The sequence below is a fragment of the Eulemur rufifrons genome, chromosome 9, assembly GCF_041146395.1.
Source record: "Eulemur rufifrons isolate Redbay chromosome 9, OSU_ERuf_1, whole genome shotgun sequence".
NCBI lineage: Eukaryota > Metazoa > Chordata > Mammalia > Primates > Lemuridae > Eulemur > Eulemur rufifrons.
The window spans coordinates 11,094,091-11,112,264 of record NC_090991.1 but is presented as its reverse complement, the minus strand read 5'-3'; the positions used below and the strand labels follow the sequence as shown (position 1 = coordinate 11,112,264).

The following is an 18,174-nucleotide window of genomic DNA, read 5'->3' as shown; positions in this document are numbered from 1 at the left end:
AGCAACCAGAATGGCTGCTGGGCCTTTTTGGTTTTTTTTTTTTTTTTGCTTGTTTGTTTGTTTGTTTTTAGAGACAAGGTCTTGCTCTGTCACCCAGGCTAGAGTGCAGTGGCGTGATCATATAATAGCTCACTGCAGCCTCTAACTCCTGAGCTCAAGTGATCCTCTGACCTTAGCCTCTTGAGTAGCTAGGACTACAGGTATGTGCCATCATAACTGGCTAATTTTAACATTTTTTTTGCAGAAATGGGGTCTGGCTTTGTTGCCCAGACCGGTCTTGAACTCCTGGGCTCAAGCAGTCTTCTGCTTCGGTCTCCCAAAGTGCTGGGATTACAGGTGTGAGCCACTCGGCCTGGCTGAGCTTCTTAATAGTAATGTTCCTCACTAGAAGACGGTAGAGCAATGCCTTCAACATTTTGGAGGAAAGTGATTTCCAATCTAGAATTCTATATTCCAGCTGTGTTAGGGTGAAGACCAAAAATGTAATGACTCAACAAAATAGGGCTTAATTTTTTTCTCATAAAACAATTCAGTGTGGGTAGTTCAGTGTGCTCCACAAATCATACAGGGACCAAGGCTAGCAGTGCAGCTCTGCCATCCTTTAGGATCTTATACTCAAAAGTGTGATCTGCAGACTGGTGGCATTGACATTACCTAGAAGCTTGTTAGAAATGCACAATCTCACTTCCCACCCTGGACATACCTAATCAGTGTCTGTGTTTTTTTTTGTTTGTTTGTTTGTTTGTTTGGTGGTTGTTTTTTTTTTTTTTTCCAGACAGAGTCTCTCTCTGTTGCCCTCAGTAGAGTTCCGTGGCATCAGTCTAGCTCACAGCAACCTCAAGCTCCTGGGCTCAAGCAATCCACCTGCCTCAGCCTCCCAAGTAGCTGGGACTACAGGCACACAGCACAACGTCCTGCTGATTTTTCTATTTTAGTAGAGATGGGGTCTTGCTCTTGCTCAGGCTGGTCTCAAACTTCTGAGCTCAAGCAATCCTCCCGCCTCGGCTTCCCAGAGTGCTAGGATTACAGGCGTGATCACCTTACCAGCCCAGTGTCTGTGTTTTAAGATCCCCAGGTGATTTGTATGCACAATAAAATTTGAGAAACACTGCTTTAGGGCATTGTTATTTGCATTGTCAAAACTGAGTTGCTACCATCCCTGGGTTGCAGCTGGCAGGAAGGGGAAAGAGAAACTGTGGAGGAGGTATACCTGTCTCAGGGGTCTGGCTAGGAAGTGGCCTGTTTCATTTCTACTTAAGTAAACTTAGTCATAGGAGCTCACCTAATTCGAGAGTTCTGGGAAATCCAGTCCTTCCTTGGGCGGCCAGCTATTGTTCTAGTACCATGGAAGAATAGATTTTAGGGAATATCTAGAGTCTCACAAAACGAAACTCTCAATTATGAACGTAGAATAAAAGACATTTTGATATGTACAAGGTCTCAAAATTTTTCTACGTGTACCCTTTCTCAGGAATTTATCAGAGTGAGATACAGCAGAGGAAGATGGGGGATCCAGGAACTAAGGCTGACTCACGAGAGAGGTGAATGGGAACCCCAGGGTTATGGTGAAGGGAAACCCAGGGGACATGAAGAACAACCAGCTCAGAATGGAGCAGATTAGAAGGATCCTGGAGAGATTTAAGAGGTGAACATCTGTTTTGGTTTAAATGAATTGAGAAGATATATAGACTTTTGGAGGAGAGTATAGGGCTGATAAGTGATAAATTCAGAGAATAAGCAAATTTAAAAATGACAATTATTTAGGGAAAATAAATTTGTACAAGAAGAGAAGGGTAATTATAATATACCACATGACTCAGCTGTCAATAACACTTGCATAGGCATAACTAAATACTGAATTTAGATCTAACCCCAACTGATACAATTCTTTTGGGAGTATAGGGTTTTGGGAAGATGAAAAGTATTTCATTGTGGGGCAGGGGGATTGAAAGGGAACTCAGTTTTCACCTTATATAGCAGGGAGCTAGTAGATGATGGTTAAAACAAAAATCAATTAAGAAGTAGCAAAATAAGCATGTTTAGGGATACGGAGGTAAATACCAAAAGAAACATCTAAAAGAGGTGAAAGTAATTGTCTCTGGGGAGAAGGAAATTGGAGGGGGAAGGGCTCTGGTTTTTATTATCATAGGTCTTGTAGTACTATCCAACTCCTTAAACTTTGGAAAAATATATATATTTAACTTTGAAAGTATACATAACTTTGAAAATTGAAAGTAAAGAATGAAAAGCAAGGGAGGAAACAGAGATGTACTTTACTGTGAAAGAGACCTAAGAGTGGAGGAGAGTTTTTTCTTGGTTTGGTTTTCTCTCTTCCTCTTCCTCTCTTCCTACCCGCTCCTTCAGTCAATGGAAGAGACTTGCGTGAGATTTTTTTTTTTTTTTTTTTTTTTTACTATGGAGGAAGAGTCAGGAAGAGACGGAGGTTGAAGAGAGGAATGTGGTTTGATGAATCAAGGTCTCAGAGGAGGTGGGAGGAGAGAGATCTGAGCCCAGGTGGAGGGATTAGCGTTGAACTAGAGAAGGCATCTTAACCTTGGCTGCGTAGGAGAACTGGTGTAGATGTCAGTGTTTGTCGGTAGGAGGTGGGAAATTGAAATCATTCATCCCTCATTGCCTAATCTTTGTGAAAAGCAGGAGGAGAAGTCACAATGAGCAGGAGGAAGGTGGAAAATCAGTAAGTAAGACGGGAGCAGGAGAGAGGTGACCCAGGACATGGAGAGGGACAAGGGGTGATCAGCGCTCCCCCGCCCAGTTTAGGTTACAGACCATAAATCTTTCGGGGCCCCAAATCCATACCTAGTGCCTGGTACCTAGAATGTGTTCAAAAATATTTGTTGAATGAAGGAGTAAGTGTGGTTGTATGATTTTTCTTTGGCACTGTGCATCAGCCCCTGTGTTGGAGCAGAGAAGATAGCAGGGAGATAGTTGGACAGATTGTGGTCTGAGAACACGATTGTGAAAGGAGGAGAAGTTGAGTGTGCTGATGAGACAGTGGTTGATATGATGATCTTGACGTGTAGTCTGGAAAGAAAAGGAAGTATCAAATTGTGGAAAACAGAAGGGCCAAGAGCTTTGTGACAAAAAACAAGAAGCCATTAAAAAAAAGTAGTTATATCGGATCACATTAAAATAAAAGATTTATGTATTATTACGAATACTAGAAGCGAAATGTTTTGGAACTTGACAGAGGTGATGATTGCACAACATTGTGAGCATACTAAATGCCATTTTTTTTCCTTTTTCTTTCTTTTTTTTTTTTTTTTGAGACAGAGTCTCACTCTGTTGCCTGGCCTAGAGTGCCGTGGTGTCAGCCTAGCTCACAGCAACATCAAAGTCCTGGGCTCAAGCAATCCTCCTGCCTCAGCCTCCCGAGTAGCTGGGACTACAGGCATGTGCCACCATGCCCAGCTAATTTTTCTATATATATTTTTAGTTGTCCATATAATTTCTTTCTATTTTTAGTAGAGACGGGGGTCTCGCTCTTCCTCAGGCTGGTCTCGAACTCCTGAGCTCAAACAATCTGCCTGCCGCGGCCTCCCAGAGTGCTAGGATTACAGGCTTGAGCCACCACACCCAGCCCCAAATGCGATTGAATTACACATTTTAAAATAAAAAATGAGGTACAAATTTGAAAGACATTGACCCAGCAATTCTACTGTTAAGAATTTGTCCTACAGATACACTTCACATGTGCACAAAAACATATTTTCAAGGATAATTATCATAATACTGTTTGAATTAGCAAAATAATGGATATTCTACATGTCTATCAGTAGGAAACTGGTAAAACTAAATGACCTCTAGGTGTTGGAAAGCTGTTCTTCAAAAGAATACAGTGGGCCGGGCGCGGTGGCTCACGCCTGTAATCCTAGCACTCTGGGAGGCCGAGGCGGGTGGATTGCTCAAGGTCAGGAGTTCGAGACCAGCCTGAGCGAGACCCCGTCTCTACTAAAAATAGAAAGACATTATATGGACAACTAAAAATCTATATAGAAAAAATTAGCCGGGCATGGTGGCGCATGCCTGTAGTCCCAGCTACTCGGGAGGCTGAGGCAGTAGGATCGCTTAAGCTGAGGAGTCTGAGGTTGCTGTGAGCTAAGCTGACGCCACGGCACTCACTCTAGCCTTGGCAACAAAGTGAGACGCTGTCTCAACAAAAAAAAAAAAAAAGAATACAGTGGATCTGTATGTAGTGCTTAAGGAATGCTCTCCTAGATACACTATTAAGTGAAAAAAGCAAGATGTAGAAGAATTCATAGTATGCTACTACCTGTATTTATGATAAGATGGTGAGTACATATATTCACACATGTATGGCTGAATATGAAGAGTATCTTTGGAAGGGTAATCAAGGAACCGGTGATAGTGACTGCCTCTGTGAGAGAGAAATGGAAGGCAGGGATTGGACAGGAGGGAGCTGCCCTTTACTATTAACTGTTTTATACCGTTTGGATTTTTTTTTTTTTTGAGACAGGGTCTTGCTCTGTTGTCCAGGCTAGAGTGCAATGGCATCATCATAGCTCACTGTAGCCTCGAGCTCCTGAGCTCAAGTGATCCTCCTGCCTCAGCCTACAGGCACACTCCACCACGCCTGGCTAATTTTTCTATTTTTTTATAGAGACTGGGTCTTGCTCTTGCTCAGGCTGGTCTCAAGCAATCTTCCCACTTTGGCCTCCTAAAGTGCTAGGATTACAGGTGTGAGCCACCATGCCCAGGCTGTTTGAATTTTTTTTTAAAACCATATACATGTATCACCTTCTAAAAACCATTAAAAACATAAAAAGCTAAAAAAAAAAGCATTGTTTCTCAAAGTGATTGCTGATTAAAAATCTAGATTCATGGATTCTTCTTGGGATCTCCTGACTTAGTTTCTGGGAAGGTAGAGCCAGACTCTGGATGTATCATTCCTTCCAGAGGGTTCTGATTCTCCTGAAAAAGTTTGAGATCCATTGGTTTAGAGGTCAAGGAGCAGGTTCGTGGGAGTCAGAGTGAAGCTGGAGGTGAATGTTTTAGGGGAGATAGTTCCTCCACATGATAAAGTCCAGGGTATGCAGGGGAGGCAGCTACTGTGGCGGGGTAAGCAAGGTCATTTTGGCAGCACTTAAAGCCTGTGGATAAATAATGATTTAATTAGATGTCATGAGCTGTAACATAGACTAATGGCCTGTATGAGCTGCCTCCATCTGCCTCACCAGCCTCATCTGGAACTACTTTCCTTTGGCTGTCTCTGTCCTAGTCCTTCTGGTCTATTTCAGTCCCCAAAATGAGCTCTGTTCCTTACTACCTTCACACAAGACGTTGCCATTGCTCAGAATGTTCATGCCTGCACGGTCCTCTAATTCCTCCTCATCTTTCAGTTCTCTGCTTAAAGGTCACTTCCTCCAGGGAAATCTTCCCCCAAACCCAGCCTACGTCAGAACTCCCTGCCCTGCGGTGCCTTCTCACAGCTCCTGTACCTTTCCTTTGAAGCACAGATATTGTAATGAGATAATTAGGGAATGATTTAATGTTTGTTTTGGTTCTGCTATGTCCCCATACCATGTCTGGTATGTAGTAGGGATTCAAATCAAGATTGTTCATTGAATGAAGGAGCCTTAAGAGAAAAAGCAGAGAAAGTTTGGGCTACAGCAGTGGGAGTGGGTGATACAGGTGAGAAATGTCCTTGGAGTTTTGCTAACTCCCTCCAGCCCAGCCTGGGGCTTGGGCCAAGCCTCAGGGAGTCCCTGCTGAATGCCACTGGAGCTGCACTAAGATGCAGGCCCGAGGACTTTGGCTCACAGCAGCATGACTTTCTGGGCTCCCCAAGGCCTCAGCTTCTGTGTTAGAATGTAAGTACCAGACTCCACGGAGATGGCGTGTGGCTTCTGTCTGGAGAGGCCTGCAGTTGCGGTCCCACTGATCCCCGGGAATGGACTGCCTGAGCAACCATAAGGAGCAATGGAAATGAACACAACTCGGTCACGATGCGGTCATGTGTGTCAGCCGCAACAGGGAAGGGCCTGCCCTGCCCAGATCCCATGAGCATCTTGTCTACAAGGAAGTTAGTTATTATTTCCCCTGTAAATGACCAAGTTCACTTTGTGGCTTTACCAAGGTGTACCCTTGAATTTGGACTGACCAAATCACGTTTCGGTGTTTAGCTTGAAACACAGGCACAGCACAGTCATTCAGCAAACATTTATCAATAGCTTGTGTGTCAAGTGCTTTTTGGGTCCTCACCCACAGCTAACAGAACCATGGATGAGCACATTGTACACTCTTTAAATGCTCCAGGGAACACATACACGCTCATGCTTATTAAAAGGTTTATTTTCTTCTTTATGCTCGGAAACAAAGAAACAGCCTTGCCCCCGCCAAGGGTCTTATCGAATGGGAGGCAGAGAGAGTGACAGGAGGGGGTGTTGGTGTGAGGTTGAATGTGACAGTTCTTTCTCCCCCTTTCCCTACTATCACTTCTCTTTTCAGTGTCCCCCTCCAAAAAATTCAGGGATGAACACAGCTTGCCACCCACTGGGGGGCTGGAGAAGCAGAGCTGTAGTCAAAAAATTAATGCCCACTTTCAGCAAGAGATGGGTGCAGTGCGTTTGCTGGAATAGGGGAGAGGGAGTGAAGGGGTTGGTTGAGGAAGCTGCCAGATGGAGGGGAAGGGAAGAGAGGCTGGGACACCTCCCCTCAGTGACAGTGGGGATCTTGGTCCTGCCCCTACCTCTCCCAGCACCATCCACTCCCTTCTTCTAGCCCCCGTTCCTAGCAGAATTGGTCATCGTAGTCGTCATCCTTCATCCCCTTCAGCCGAAGCCGGGCAAAGTCCTCAAACACAATGTCGTCGTCTGTGGCATAGCTTGGTGGTGGAAAGGAGGGGGGTGAGGTGGGGGCTTCTGACCCTTTTTTCAGCCTCCTACTCCCTGCTTCCCCACCACCAGGGACAGATTGTATTTGCAAGAAGGGACAAACAAGGGCAGCAACAGGCAGCCTTACAAGGCTGAGGTGTCTCGGTGGTGATGCTTCAACCACCCTTCCCCCCCCAACAGAAAATGAGAGGTACGAGGGCTGATTTGGATGTTGTGGGAATCTTTGTCCAAAGAGGTCAAAGCAGGGAAAGGAATTTCTTACTTGGTATCAAATTCAATGAGGTTGGTATCCACGGGGACATCTGTTTCTGGAGCAGCTGAGGGGAGGAGGAGAGGGGGTGGGTGGGTGAGTGCTGGAAGGACCAGCTTTTCTCCTCTGGCCCTGCTTCAGGCCCTCCTCTCCCGGCCCTGGGGTGGGTGGCGTGCTCACCTGACTGGGGTCTGGGGAGGGTGATGTGGTCATGGGGCTTGGGGTGCATAAGAACAAAAGGCAGTTCCACCGAGACATCTCTGGGGAGGGGGAGAGGTGGCATGAAGAAGACGATAACACCGGGCCAGAGAGAACCAACTGTGACCCCCACCCGGGCTCCCCCGTGGAACTCACCCGCCTCGAGACACCACCAGCTTCACCTTGACCCTGTAGGACACCAGGATTCCCAGCACTTCCTTGTTGGCACCCTCCTTCACGCTGCAATGGGGGGTAGGGGGAGTCGGACCAGGGCCCACTGCCTTGTCACCTAGCCCACCTTGGGGCTCCCATCAGGATTCTGAGCAGAACTATACTGGCCTACAGGGCTCCAGCAGCACGGGCTGTGCGGTCACCATGGTAAAGCACACCACAGCATTCCCCTGCTCAGAGCCCTCCTGTGGCCTCTCATCTCTAGCAGTGAAAGCTGACGTCCTCTTCTCACAGCCTTGCACTGTTTTGCTCTCCTGTAGCCCCTGACCTCACCTCCTCCGCCTCTCCTAGTACAGAGTTCGTTCCCACCACAGTGGCCTCCAGGCCTGCTGCGTGTGGTTGTGCAGTGAGAACCCTGAACAAAGGCACCGCTGGAGGTGAAATCCAGCTCTTTGTGAAGCTGCAGACCTCCGGGGCTGCTGCCTGAGGGCATAATGGTACCTACTTCCTCTGGGTCCTTACTCAAAATTCACCTCTGTATTATGCCATCCCTAGCTGCCCTACACACTGCCTCCCCCCACCCCTACTTTATATCTCCCTTCTCTGCCTTGCTTTTCTCCTTCATACTTGTCACTAAACGCGCTGTGTATCTGACCACCGATGGGATCTCTCTGTCCTCCCTTTCCCAGGATGTAAGAGATCTTTTCATCTCTTCGGTTCGCTGATACGCCCCTGACACCTAGGACAGAGCCTGGCACACAGCACTGAATGAATGTCTGTCCCTTGGCCTGCAGGGCCAGTGCCCCCTCACATGGTGCTGGAAGCCAGGTTGGTGTCCTCGTGCTTGAGCTTCCCGTCCAGGGCGAGACCACGCTTCTCCCGGTTGTCACTGAGCAGTGGGGTTATGGTGTACACCTTGCAGAACGTGGAACTGGGAGCTACCTGGTCACTGGGGGATAGGGATAAAAGAATAAGAGTTAGAGGGGCCCAGCTGGGTGAGGGGGCAGCGTCTCCCTCCCTCACTAGCCCCTTCTCTCCTTGGGCAAGGGTCACAGGGGAGTAGGTTTTGGCTCAACCTGCTCAGGAAAATTAACAGCTCAGAGCTACCTGGCTGTGGAGGGAAATGCCCTTTTAAGTGCAGATGGTTCAGGAAGAATTCTACCCTGTACCTCACATTCTCCTGTCCTACTCTTCTCCCCTAAGCCTGGGACCCGAGTCTGTTCTGATACTCACTCTTGTTCGATCTGAGCCACGGGACACTTGTACTGGGCGGTGCTGAAGAGGCAGATGTCAGCATACTGTCTCACTGTGGGGAGGGGCGAGGTCAAGCAGCTCTGGATGGAGCATAGGCTAGCACCACGCCACAGCTCCAGGGCCAGCTCCCCGACCCCCACCCCTCTGACACATGGCCCTCTCCAAAGCAGTAAACGTGGGGGCCCCACATATGTTTCTGGAACAACCTAAATTCTTTGAGCCCTGATGGGTCTCCTGCACTGGGATGTGGCCTGGGCTGAGATCACACCAGAAGCCACTTGTGCAGCAACTCCCTCCCCCAAGACCCCCTTCCAACCCCCACCTCCTACCAGAGACTTTGATCTTCTTGACGGTCTTGGTGGAGTTGTTGGTGACGTGGACATTGACACTGAGGGGCTCCCCATGGTAATACAGCTTTTGAGGGGAGGGGGTCATGTGAGTTGGATCTGTTTTTTTCACTGGTCCCATTACTAGTGTGTCTCCCAACACACACTGCTCTGCCCTTCCCTCTAAACCCAAGCCCATGGCAACTCTCCACACCCAGCCAAGGCAACCTCCTTTGAAAATGCCATCTTGACATGTGGCTTCACCCCTCTCCCCAGGGTCTGGCCTGTGTTGTGGCACTCCCGTCACCCTCTCACACTCCACCTCCTTGTCCAGGGAAGCCTCAAGGTGCAGCGACCGGTCAGACATGAGGAAGTGGCGTGTGGTTTCAGCTGAAGGCTGGGGGCCGGGTTTCTCTGGGGCAAACTGCACCTTTCGGATCACCAGCCGCACAGAGTTCCTGGGGCAGGGGTGAGGGGTAGGAGGGGTCGGTTCTCAGACCTCCAAATCCCTACTTCCACCTCCCACAGGGGCCTGGGGCTTCTGGAAGTGGGTGAGGAATTGTTATACCATAGAGGAGGTTGCTTGTCTCACCTTTTGTGACTTTTCTCTTCTAGTGATTTGGCACAGAAGGCTCGAATCTCAAAATCTACACCGCAGGCCTTGGGAGGGGAAGAAAAGGTCACATGTCATCCACGGCCCCTGCCACTACTAACACTCCCCTTCCTTCCTTCCCTCTTCCCTTGTCTTGGGCACAGACTCTTGTCCCATTATGATCTGAGGAGCGTGGGGACTGAGTTTTCTTCCTCTGCCTCCCCAAGGCCCAGCCCCTGGCAGAGGTTTGATCGTGGCAGTGCAAGGGGAGCCCCCATGCCCAGGTGCATGCAGGTCAACAGATGAGGTAGTGTCACATGTGTACAGTGGCAACACCATACGTATCCCACTGCCAGGGGGGACAAGGCCCTACCCTCAGCCCCAACCTGGCTTCTCGACAGTTCACCCTACGGCTCAGCTGTGCTTCCAGACTCCTACCAGACCCTGTTCTGCTCATACCTTCCCTGTATCCTCTGGTCCTGGCTGCAGCGTGACGGAGCAGGGCAGATTCTGGGGTATCTATGGCAGAGAAAAGGGGAGCCTTCAGTCCCTCCAGAAAGCCCCCAGATCTTCCTCCCAGTCTCAAGAAGCTGAAGATAGGACCCTTGGGGATGAGAAAGGAAGAGGGAAGGGGCCCCAGGGAGGAGGCAGAGAGCCTAGGCTTTCCTGAATGTAGTGTGACCCTGAACGGAGGTGGAATTAGGGTCCCTGCCTCACTGTTTCTTCCAGATCTGCCCTTAACAGGTGCCTCACCCACCCCTCCAAACACTGTTCCCGACCCCTTGCCCTGCAGAGGGTGGGGGGCATCCTCACTGTGAAAAAAAAGGGGTGGGCATGCTGGCCCAGCTTCCTCAGCAGCCGGTCCTGCAGGCGGGTGGGGGGCCGGGGTGGGTTGGGCATTGGGGGGAAGGCCTGGTAGGTGGCGATGAACAGGTCTTTGCGGAAGGACAAGCCCAGCACATCCAGGTCTTCGCGGCCATAGCGGAAGGCGCAGGTGAGGGTCACAAACACTGGCAAGGGAGGACAAGGGAGGGTGGTCAGGAGCCCCCCTTCCCCAATCCCCTCACTACAGCCACCGCTCCTCCCTCAGCAGCACAAGTCTTGCCTGAATCCTATTCCTGGCTCCCATCTCGGCCCTCCATCTTTCTGGGGCACCCATCCAGTGCCAGCCCATTTCACTTCTCTGCCTCCTACCTCCCCTCGGGGCCAGTACCTTTGCGGTCCTTCAAGTAGTCAGGGTCCACAAGCACCACACCATCTAGGAAGGGACACACAGGCTCATTTCCTGAAAAGGCCTCTCCCCCATTCCTGGGCCTAGGAACCTCTTCCCCTCTTAGAGGACGAGCTGTCACTTTTTGGGAAAACTTACCTACAGGATCCACTTTGTCCAGGTGATCTACAAAGTCCCGTTTGCCCAAGTACACAGTGAGCTGAGGATGTCAAGGGGTCACAGGGAAGATTGGGGGTGGTGGTGACAAGGCATCAGAGCCCTCAAGAGGGGCCACCCTATCCAGGGATCCCAGGCTGGCCTACTAGGAAAGAAGTTCTCCAGTCTTCCTCCCAGTAGTGTTGGGAAGTGAGGGTGATGGGGTTTCCCAGACTACCTGACCTTTAGGCTTTTAGCTGCTCCCTAATCTTTTCACACCTCTGCCCACAACAGTCGGGGGGGGAGAGAGAGAGAGAGAGAGAGAGAGAGAGACAGAGAGAGAGAGAGACAGTCCTCAGGGAGGACTCCGCCCAACCAGCCAATTAGAGAGCAGCTGTCAGCCTCACTAGGTCCCTTAAGGGGCTCTGGGATAAACAGGCCATAGCCTGGGGGCTGTTAACTTTCCCCAGCCCCAGACACCTTGGGTTGGCTCCTAAGGGGGCTACAGGCACAGGGCTGGCTTCTGGCCTACTCCGCTTTGGTCTTGCTTAGGGACACAGGCCTGCCCCAACACAACCCTGTGGCTGGCTCAGGCAGAGCAGCCACTGTGGCAAGGGGCTTCAGGAGGGAAGGAAGTCAGCTCTTAGCTGTCACAGGAAGTGGGGAGCTAGGGCCTGGGGATTGTCTAGGGGCAGGCTGGGCTTTGTTAGGGCCCAGGGAGGGTCAAAAGGACAAGCACTGTGGGAGACTCACCTTGCAGTTAGGGCTGGACTTCTTGAAGACCCTAACAAAACAGAAAGGGAAACCCCACTGCCTCCCTCAGACTCAGCAGGGACCCCCACGCCAGGACCTTATCCCTCCCCCGTCTGAGAAGCAGAGCTCACCCAGGGTTCCTGCCTAGAGGGTTTGGGGTTTTGCCCAGCTCTGCCCCCTCCCACTTCTTCCCAGACAGTCCTTAATATTTCCAACACAGCAGCCAGGGTAAATACTCTTCTCTTGTCCTTGGTCCATCCTCCCTAGTCCCCCTCCCTCCACAGTAATGGCCGCTGGTTGCCCCAGGAACCACTCTGACTCTTCCCAGAGGACCTCCCCCAGAGGGGACCTGAATGGGCAGGTTGCAGCAGTGTCTGGGTAGGACCTAACCATCTTTCCATCTGCTCTGCAGCTCCAGCAACAGCTGGAGTACGTGGAAGAGCAGTGGCCCTGGCCTTTGCCCCTAAAATGGTTTCTACCATAGGCACTACTCAAGTTTGACCCTACTCCATTAGCCTCCAACTGTCCCCATCTGTGACCTCAGCAGCTTAAAAGCCTATTCATCTTTCAAGGCCCAGCCTTTAGAAAGCAGACCCAGCCCAGACTCTGTTCACTCCTTGTTTGGGGTTTTTGTCACACCCTGTTTATGGTTTATTTGTGGTGTGATAGCATGCAAGGGCAGTTAGCTGTGTATCATTTGTGTCTCTACTTAGACTGGTTGCCTCAGAGGCCTTATTCATTTAGGCACCCCCAGCACAGTGCCAGCCCTGTGATGAAGATGAAGGTGCCAGCTAACATTATTGGGTGAATACTCTGTGCCCAACACTGTTCCAAGTGTTTCAAGTGTGTTATTTCATTTAATACTCTAACAACCCAATGATACAGGCCCTAATATCCCTATTTTTACAGGTGAGGAAACTGAGGCACAGAGAGGTCAAGTATTTTGTCCAAGGTCACAGGGAATGTAAATGGTGGAACTCACATATGAACAAAGGCAGTCTGGGTCTGAGTCCATGCTCTTAATCGCTAAACTATTACACTATTGGTCTCTGTAGTCGGCATCAAATGTTTGCTGAATTGAAGGAGATTCACTTTCCAGTTGCTGAAACAATCTAAGCCTGGACTCCACCTGTTGCTGGGAGGGTAGGGAACTATCTGAGGACCCCAGTGCTCTGGCTGATTGTGGGCCTGTTCTTTGAAGTGCCAATCCACTCTGTCACAGCAGTGATCCCAGGAAAGGGTCCCCAGATGGTAGAAACTGATATCCTGCCAACTAACTGGCCTATGCCTTCTCTAACTCCACCACCCCAGCTCCTGCTACAACTTCACTTGTCCCTTCTTCCCAGAAGGCCAAGTTGTCCAAAGGTCAGAAGGCCAAGGGTACAGAGGGCCCCAGGTATCCCCAACCAATAAAGGAGAGTAAACATTGATATGGTGGCAGCTAGAACAAACACACTACCTTTAGTCCCAACTTGGGGGCTGATTGCTATGGCATCATCCAGGCTCTCCCTCCCCTTTGCTTCTGGTTTTCTCTTTGTCCCAGTGTTTCCTCCCATTAGGAGCCCTGGCAGAGTGCTGTGACAGCCACAATCAGTTGGCCAACTGGAGTGTGGCTCTGGGGCAATTGCCCTGGAGCAGCTGCAGCGCACCTGCCCTTTGGATCCTACCCAGCCACCTCCTGCCAGGCTAGGGAGGAGCAGTGTGCATAGACTGAGAGTGGCCAAGGAGGCAGACTGTGGGGATGACCAGGGGGGTGCCCAGTGAGAGGGGTCAGTTGAAGCAGATGCCCCTTCACACTTCCTACTTTTCTCTCCACTTCCTGTGGCCTAGAATTTGATAGGGGTGAGGGGAATTGTGCCAAGTCAGCAGTCCCTCTTTGGTCCATCTGTCCCCCTCCCTGAACCACATAACGGAAATCAGGGGCCTCCCTCAAGTCAGCGACTTCCCTTTTCTCTGGGGTGTTTAACCCCTAATCCAGGACACCAGTCCTCCCTCCAGTCATCTCTGGTACTTGTCTACTTGATGCTTAGAAACCTGGGTTCTCATACTCTATGACTGAGAAGTAGTGGAGTTGATGTGATGTTTTACAGAACAAGTGACAGCTCAGGACCAGCTCCCCCATTCCTGATCCCCGCTGGATTGAGGCATAAAGCCCCTGCCTTTTCCTCTTTTGCTCCTGCTCCCCTGGGACTCAGGCATTCACCCCCCTGCCCCCTTGGGGGTGTTGAGTCACAACAGGAAGTGGATTTTGCTAGAGACCAAAAAAAGAGAACTCGGGGTGTCAGTGGAAGGAAGGAGCCTCGATTGCACAGAAAACATCCGGGGAGTGGATGTGGGCCCAGGGCAGATACTGCTTTCCCCCACCTGGGGGAGAGGGATAAGGTCCAATTTCGTGGAGGGTCGTCACCCACTCTGCTCCCCCAAGATGAAGCTGTTGCTCCTAGCAACCCAAGGGAAGGCAGAAGTTTGAAAGAGGAGCCACCCAGCCCTCGGGACAGGTGTGGGCAGCCCAATTGCCTGTAGGGTATTGGACAGGAGGCTTTCCATTGGCTCAGCAAGAGTCTAGAGGGGATCCCCCTCCTGGCATCCAGCCTCCCATATAGCACCCCTTGGGGCCAGCCACCTGCTCCTCCTTCCTCTGTCCCTGCATCGCAGCCTGCACGGAAGAACACAGTAGTCCGGCCCCCAGATCCCTGCAAGAACCCGGACGCCGGCTTTCTGATCCCCTTCAGGCCTTGCTTTCTGCAGGGGCCCGGGTATGCGTCCCCCACATTATCCTCGAGGACCTACTCATGCGGCCCCGGATGGCTGCCCCCTAGGGACCCAGGCGTCCGGCCCCCGGATTCTCTCTCTCCCGTGTCCCTGTCTGGGGACCATCCCAGCACCCGCCCCGAGCCGCCGCCCATGCCCCGCTGCGTGGCCCCACCTCCCTTACCTGGTCCCGGGTTTCTCCCCCATGGTGCGCGCGCCCGCCGCCCGCCGCCCGCTCGGCTCGCGGCTCGCTTGCAGCCTTCTCGCCTGCTGCCAGGTCCCTGCTCCTCCCCGCGCCACTGCGCACGCGCACCCTCCGCTCTTTCTCCTCTTCCCCCTGCGCTCCGGGCCCCCTCCTCTGGTCCCGGGGAACCGCGGCCAGATGCGTCAGCCGGCTCGCGCGCGCCGCGGCGCTGCCGCCCTCTCCTCGCAGACACGCGCGGTGGCTGGCTCCGCCCCGCCCTCCGCGCTCCGTCCCTCCCGGGCAGTCCTCCCCTGCGCGCCATCCCGGCTCCTGCTCTTCCCGCCCATCTCTCCGCCCCTCCGCGACCCCTTAGAAGCTGATTGGGCCCCCTTAAACGAAGGCGCCCGCCTTCCAGGAGATTAAAGCCCTCCTGGCGGCCAGAACCCTGCGGGGGTCCCCTCCCCTTTGTTTGCCTTCTCGGTGGCTGTGTAGGCGACGGGGGCGGGGGTGGGGGTGGGATGAGCTCAGACACAGTCTGGGGAAGCAGGATGAGGGGATGCACACGTGGGTGAGCGGTTCCAGTTGCGTGATGTTTGCTTCAGCGCGCGCTGCTCACCCGCTCACCTCAGAGCATGCAGCCGTCTTTGGCCCGCCCTCTCGCCTCTTTATTGTGGAGTCTCGGCTCCCCCTGGTGTCTGCCTTTGATCGCCACACAGTTCCCTTTTCTAATTTCTCTGACTATCCATCTCCTTCGCCCACCCATCCCAGCTAACATCCACCCACTCACCCACCCATCCATCCATCCATCCATCTGTCCATCCATCCATGCATGCCTATTTTGTGCTAGTCACTATGCCAAGCATTGGGGACACACATGAATTACCATGGCCCCTGCTTTCCTAGTATAGTCGAAGAGACTCATAAACAGGTATTATGATCCTAGGAATGCTATAATAGAGGTATGACTCAGAAGACAAAGCCATTAGCAGCGCTTGGCGAGGGTGGGGGTGGAGGGAGTGCAGGCTGTCCAGAGAAGGGAACATTTGAGGACGCTCTTTATGAAGGATAGACAGGAGTCGAGAAAGGGCATTCCAAAGAGAGAAAAAGGCAAGGCACAGCCTGTTCTGAAGTGTTGGTGGGGTTAGACGGCAGGAGAGATAAGACTGGAACAGGTTGTGGAGGATTTTTGTAGAGCTGGTGAAGGAACGAGACTGAGGAGGGCCCTGCAGAAGGACACGTGGAACCAGTAATGGTTTTTTAAGTAGAGGGGTGGCATGATGAGATTTCTCTTTTTGGAAGATAATTCTGGGCAATGTGGAGGGTGGAGGGAGTGGGGCAAGACTGCTGTAAACTAGCCAAGGGAAAATGATGAATGCTAGAGTGGAAGGGATAGGAGGGGTCAGATTAAGAACTCATTTCTGGGGTAACATATTGGCTGGACTTGGGGGAGTCTAGTGAATGAGATGTTTTTGGACTCATGAAGGTAAGATATTTCTCCTTCTTCCATCTTTTTTCCCATGCTCTCCCTATCTTCCCCAAATGGAATAACTTCACACCTCTCCCTCCACTTTTCCATGCAACAAAAAAATAGTGTACTCAAGTTGCTCCTAAGATCATCTTTAGGTTCAAACACAGGACTTGCTCATCAACTGCCAGCTTCCCACCGCTCAGTTCTATCACCACCTTCTAAGCTTACTCTTCAGTTTTTTTTCAAGCTTTAGATCATGCATTTCTTTTAGACTCACGAATCACTTTTATCCAATTTAACCTTTGTTAAAGGGTCATGACAAGAAGGTAATGAGATCTATATCTAAAGACTGATGAGACTGAAAGGTAGTGGTCTGCATGACATGCAATCTACTGTATTAAAAGATACTAATAAAAGGCTGGGCGAGGTGGCTCACATCTGTAATGCTAGCACTCAGGGAGGCAGAGGGGGGAGGATCACTTGAACTCAGGAGTTCAAGACCAGCAAGAGCAAGACCCCGTCTCTAGAAAAAATAGAAAAATTAGCCAGGCATGGTGGTGGGCGCCTGTAGTCCTAGCTACTTGGGAGGCAGAGGCAGGTGGATCGCTAGAGCCCAGGAGTTTGAGGTTGCAGTGAGCTATGATGACACCACTGCACTCTAGCAAAACAAACAAACAAAAAAACCCCTGACGTTAAAAAAACAACAAATAAAATAAAAAGACAAATTGGCAGAAACCCCTTGCAACACGTATAACAGACAAGAATAATTTCCAATATCTACAAAGAGTTCCTACAAATTAATAAAACAAAGACAACCAAATATGACAATGGGTAAAAAACATGAAAACATGTTTAGTAGACACATGAAAATTATTTCATTTCACTAATCATGAGGGAAAACAAGTTAATATAAGGACACATTTTTCATCATTCAGATTACCAAAATTTCAAAAGATACATAAAGTTAGAACTGGGGTGGTGTATAAGATATAGAGCACTATCCTTTCCTATGTAGTTGGCAGAGGTGTAAATCAATGCAACCTTTCTAGTGGTATTTTGCCAGTTCCTATCAAAATTTAAAATAGGCATTCTCTTTTCTCTAGCATACATGCGTTTATGTATTCAATAAATGTTTATTGGGCACCTTTTATGTGCCAGGCATTGTTCTAAGTGATGGGAATAAAATAGTGAAGGAGAAAAGAGTTCTCTCATGGAGTTTGTGTTTTAGACAGAGGAGATAATCATAAATACAGATGTAAATAAATTTCTGATAATGATATGAGTTATAAAAAATAATCAGGGTAATGTGATAGAGGCTGATGGGGGTTGGAGTGGGGGCTACTTCAAAAAGCCCTCTCTATGGATGGCAAGATGGTGTCAGTTACATAGAATCAAAGGACAATTTCTCCAGCAGACTCAGCAGCATGTGCAAAGGTCCTGAAGTGGGAATGGGTGTTGCTGGAGGATAGAAAGAAGGCTAGTTTGGCTCAAGAATAGGGGGAGAGAGGGAAAGTGGTACTCATGGCATGTGATGAGGTCAGGGAGGTGGGTATGGATCAGATCATGCAGATTCTAAGTAGGCCTAAGTGAAGGGATGGGATTTCATTCTCATCACATTTGGGAGCCACAGAAGGGCTTTAAGCAGGGAGTGATAAGAACTGGTTTACCTTTGAAAAGACTACTCTGGTTGCTGCTCTGGTTGTGGGGAAGGAACTACAGGGGGCCAAGAGGGAAGCAAAAGCAATGAAGAAGCCTTTGTAAAAGGCTATTGTAAGAGACCAGGTGAGAGAATGGTGATTTGGACCAGAGTAGCACTGGTGATAGAGAAAAGTTAATCCTATTGGATTAATGTATTTTGGAGGCAGAATGCCAGCACTTGAAGGATTACATAGAGCAATAAGAGGAAAAAAGATGACTCTTGGATTTGAATCCAATAATCACACAAAGACAGAGGTATTAGGGCGTTCATTACAGTGTTAGTGTTAGTGA

The 18,174-nt window shown here is 50.1% G+C and overlaps 1 protein-coding gene across 7 annotated transcripts; it reads right to left on the bottom strand.

Moving 5' to 3' along the window:
• Window positions 1-6,312: 6,312 nt before the first annotated feature.
• ARRB2 (arrestin beta 2) lies at window positions 6,313-14,836 on the bottom strand. 7 transcript variants are annotated; one of them, XM_069482055.1, is made up of 15 exons: window positions 14,718-14,836; window positions 11,783-11,813; window positions 11,033-11,093; window positions 10,877-10,921; window positions 10,477-10,673; window positions 10,123-10,182; window positions 9,664-9,731; window positions 9,394-9,529; window positions 9,075-9,159; window positions 8,725-8,797; window positions 8,303-8,440; window positions 7,477-7,560; window positions 7,303-7,382; window positions 7,135-7,225; window positions 6,313-6,862 (listed from the first exon to the last, which is right to left on the bottom strand). In XM_069482055.1, exons 1-15 carry the CDS (start codon window positions 14,738-14,740, stop codon window positions 6,769-6,771), a joined length of 1,266 nt encoding a protein of 421 aa, XP_069338156.1. In that variant the 5' UTR covers window positions 14,741-14,836; the 3' UTR covers window positions 6,313-6,768. The 7 variants fall into 7 exon arrangements, with proteins under 7 accessions (XP_069338156.1, XP_069338157.1, XP_069338158.1 ...); XM_069482056.1 differs by having other exon boundaries at window positions 7,135-7,189; XM_069482057.1 differs by lacking the exon at window positions 10,877-10,921.
• Window positions 14,837-18,174: the final 3,338 nt, after the last annotated feature.

Coding starts and splice junctions, on each gene's coding strand:
- ARRB2 (XM_069482055.1), bottom strand. CDS start 14,740: ATGGGGGAGAAACCCGGGACCAG. Junction 11,814..14,717: donor GGGGAGAAACCCGGGACCAG/GTAAGGGAGGTG, acceptor CTGTTTTGTTAG/GGTCTTCAAGAAGTCCAGCC. Junction 9,530..9,663: donor GAAGAGAAAAGTCACAAAAG/GTGAGACAAGCA, acceptor CCCCTGCCCCAG/GAACTCTGTGCGGCTGGTGA.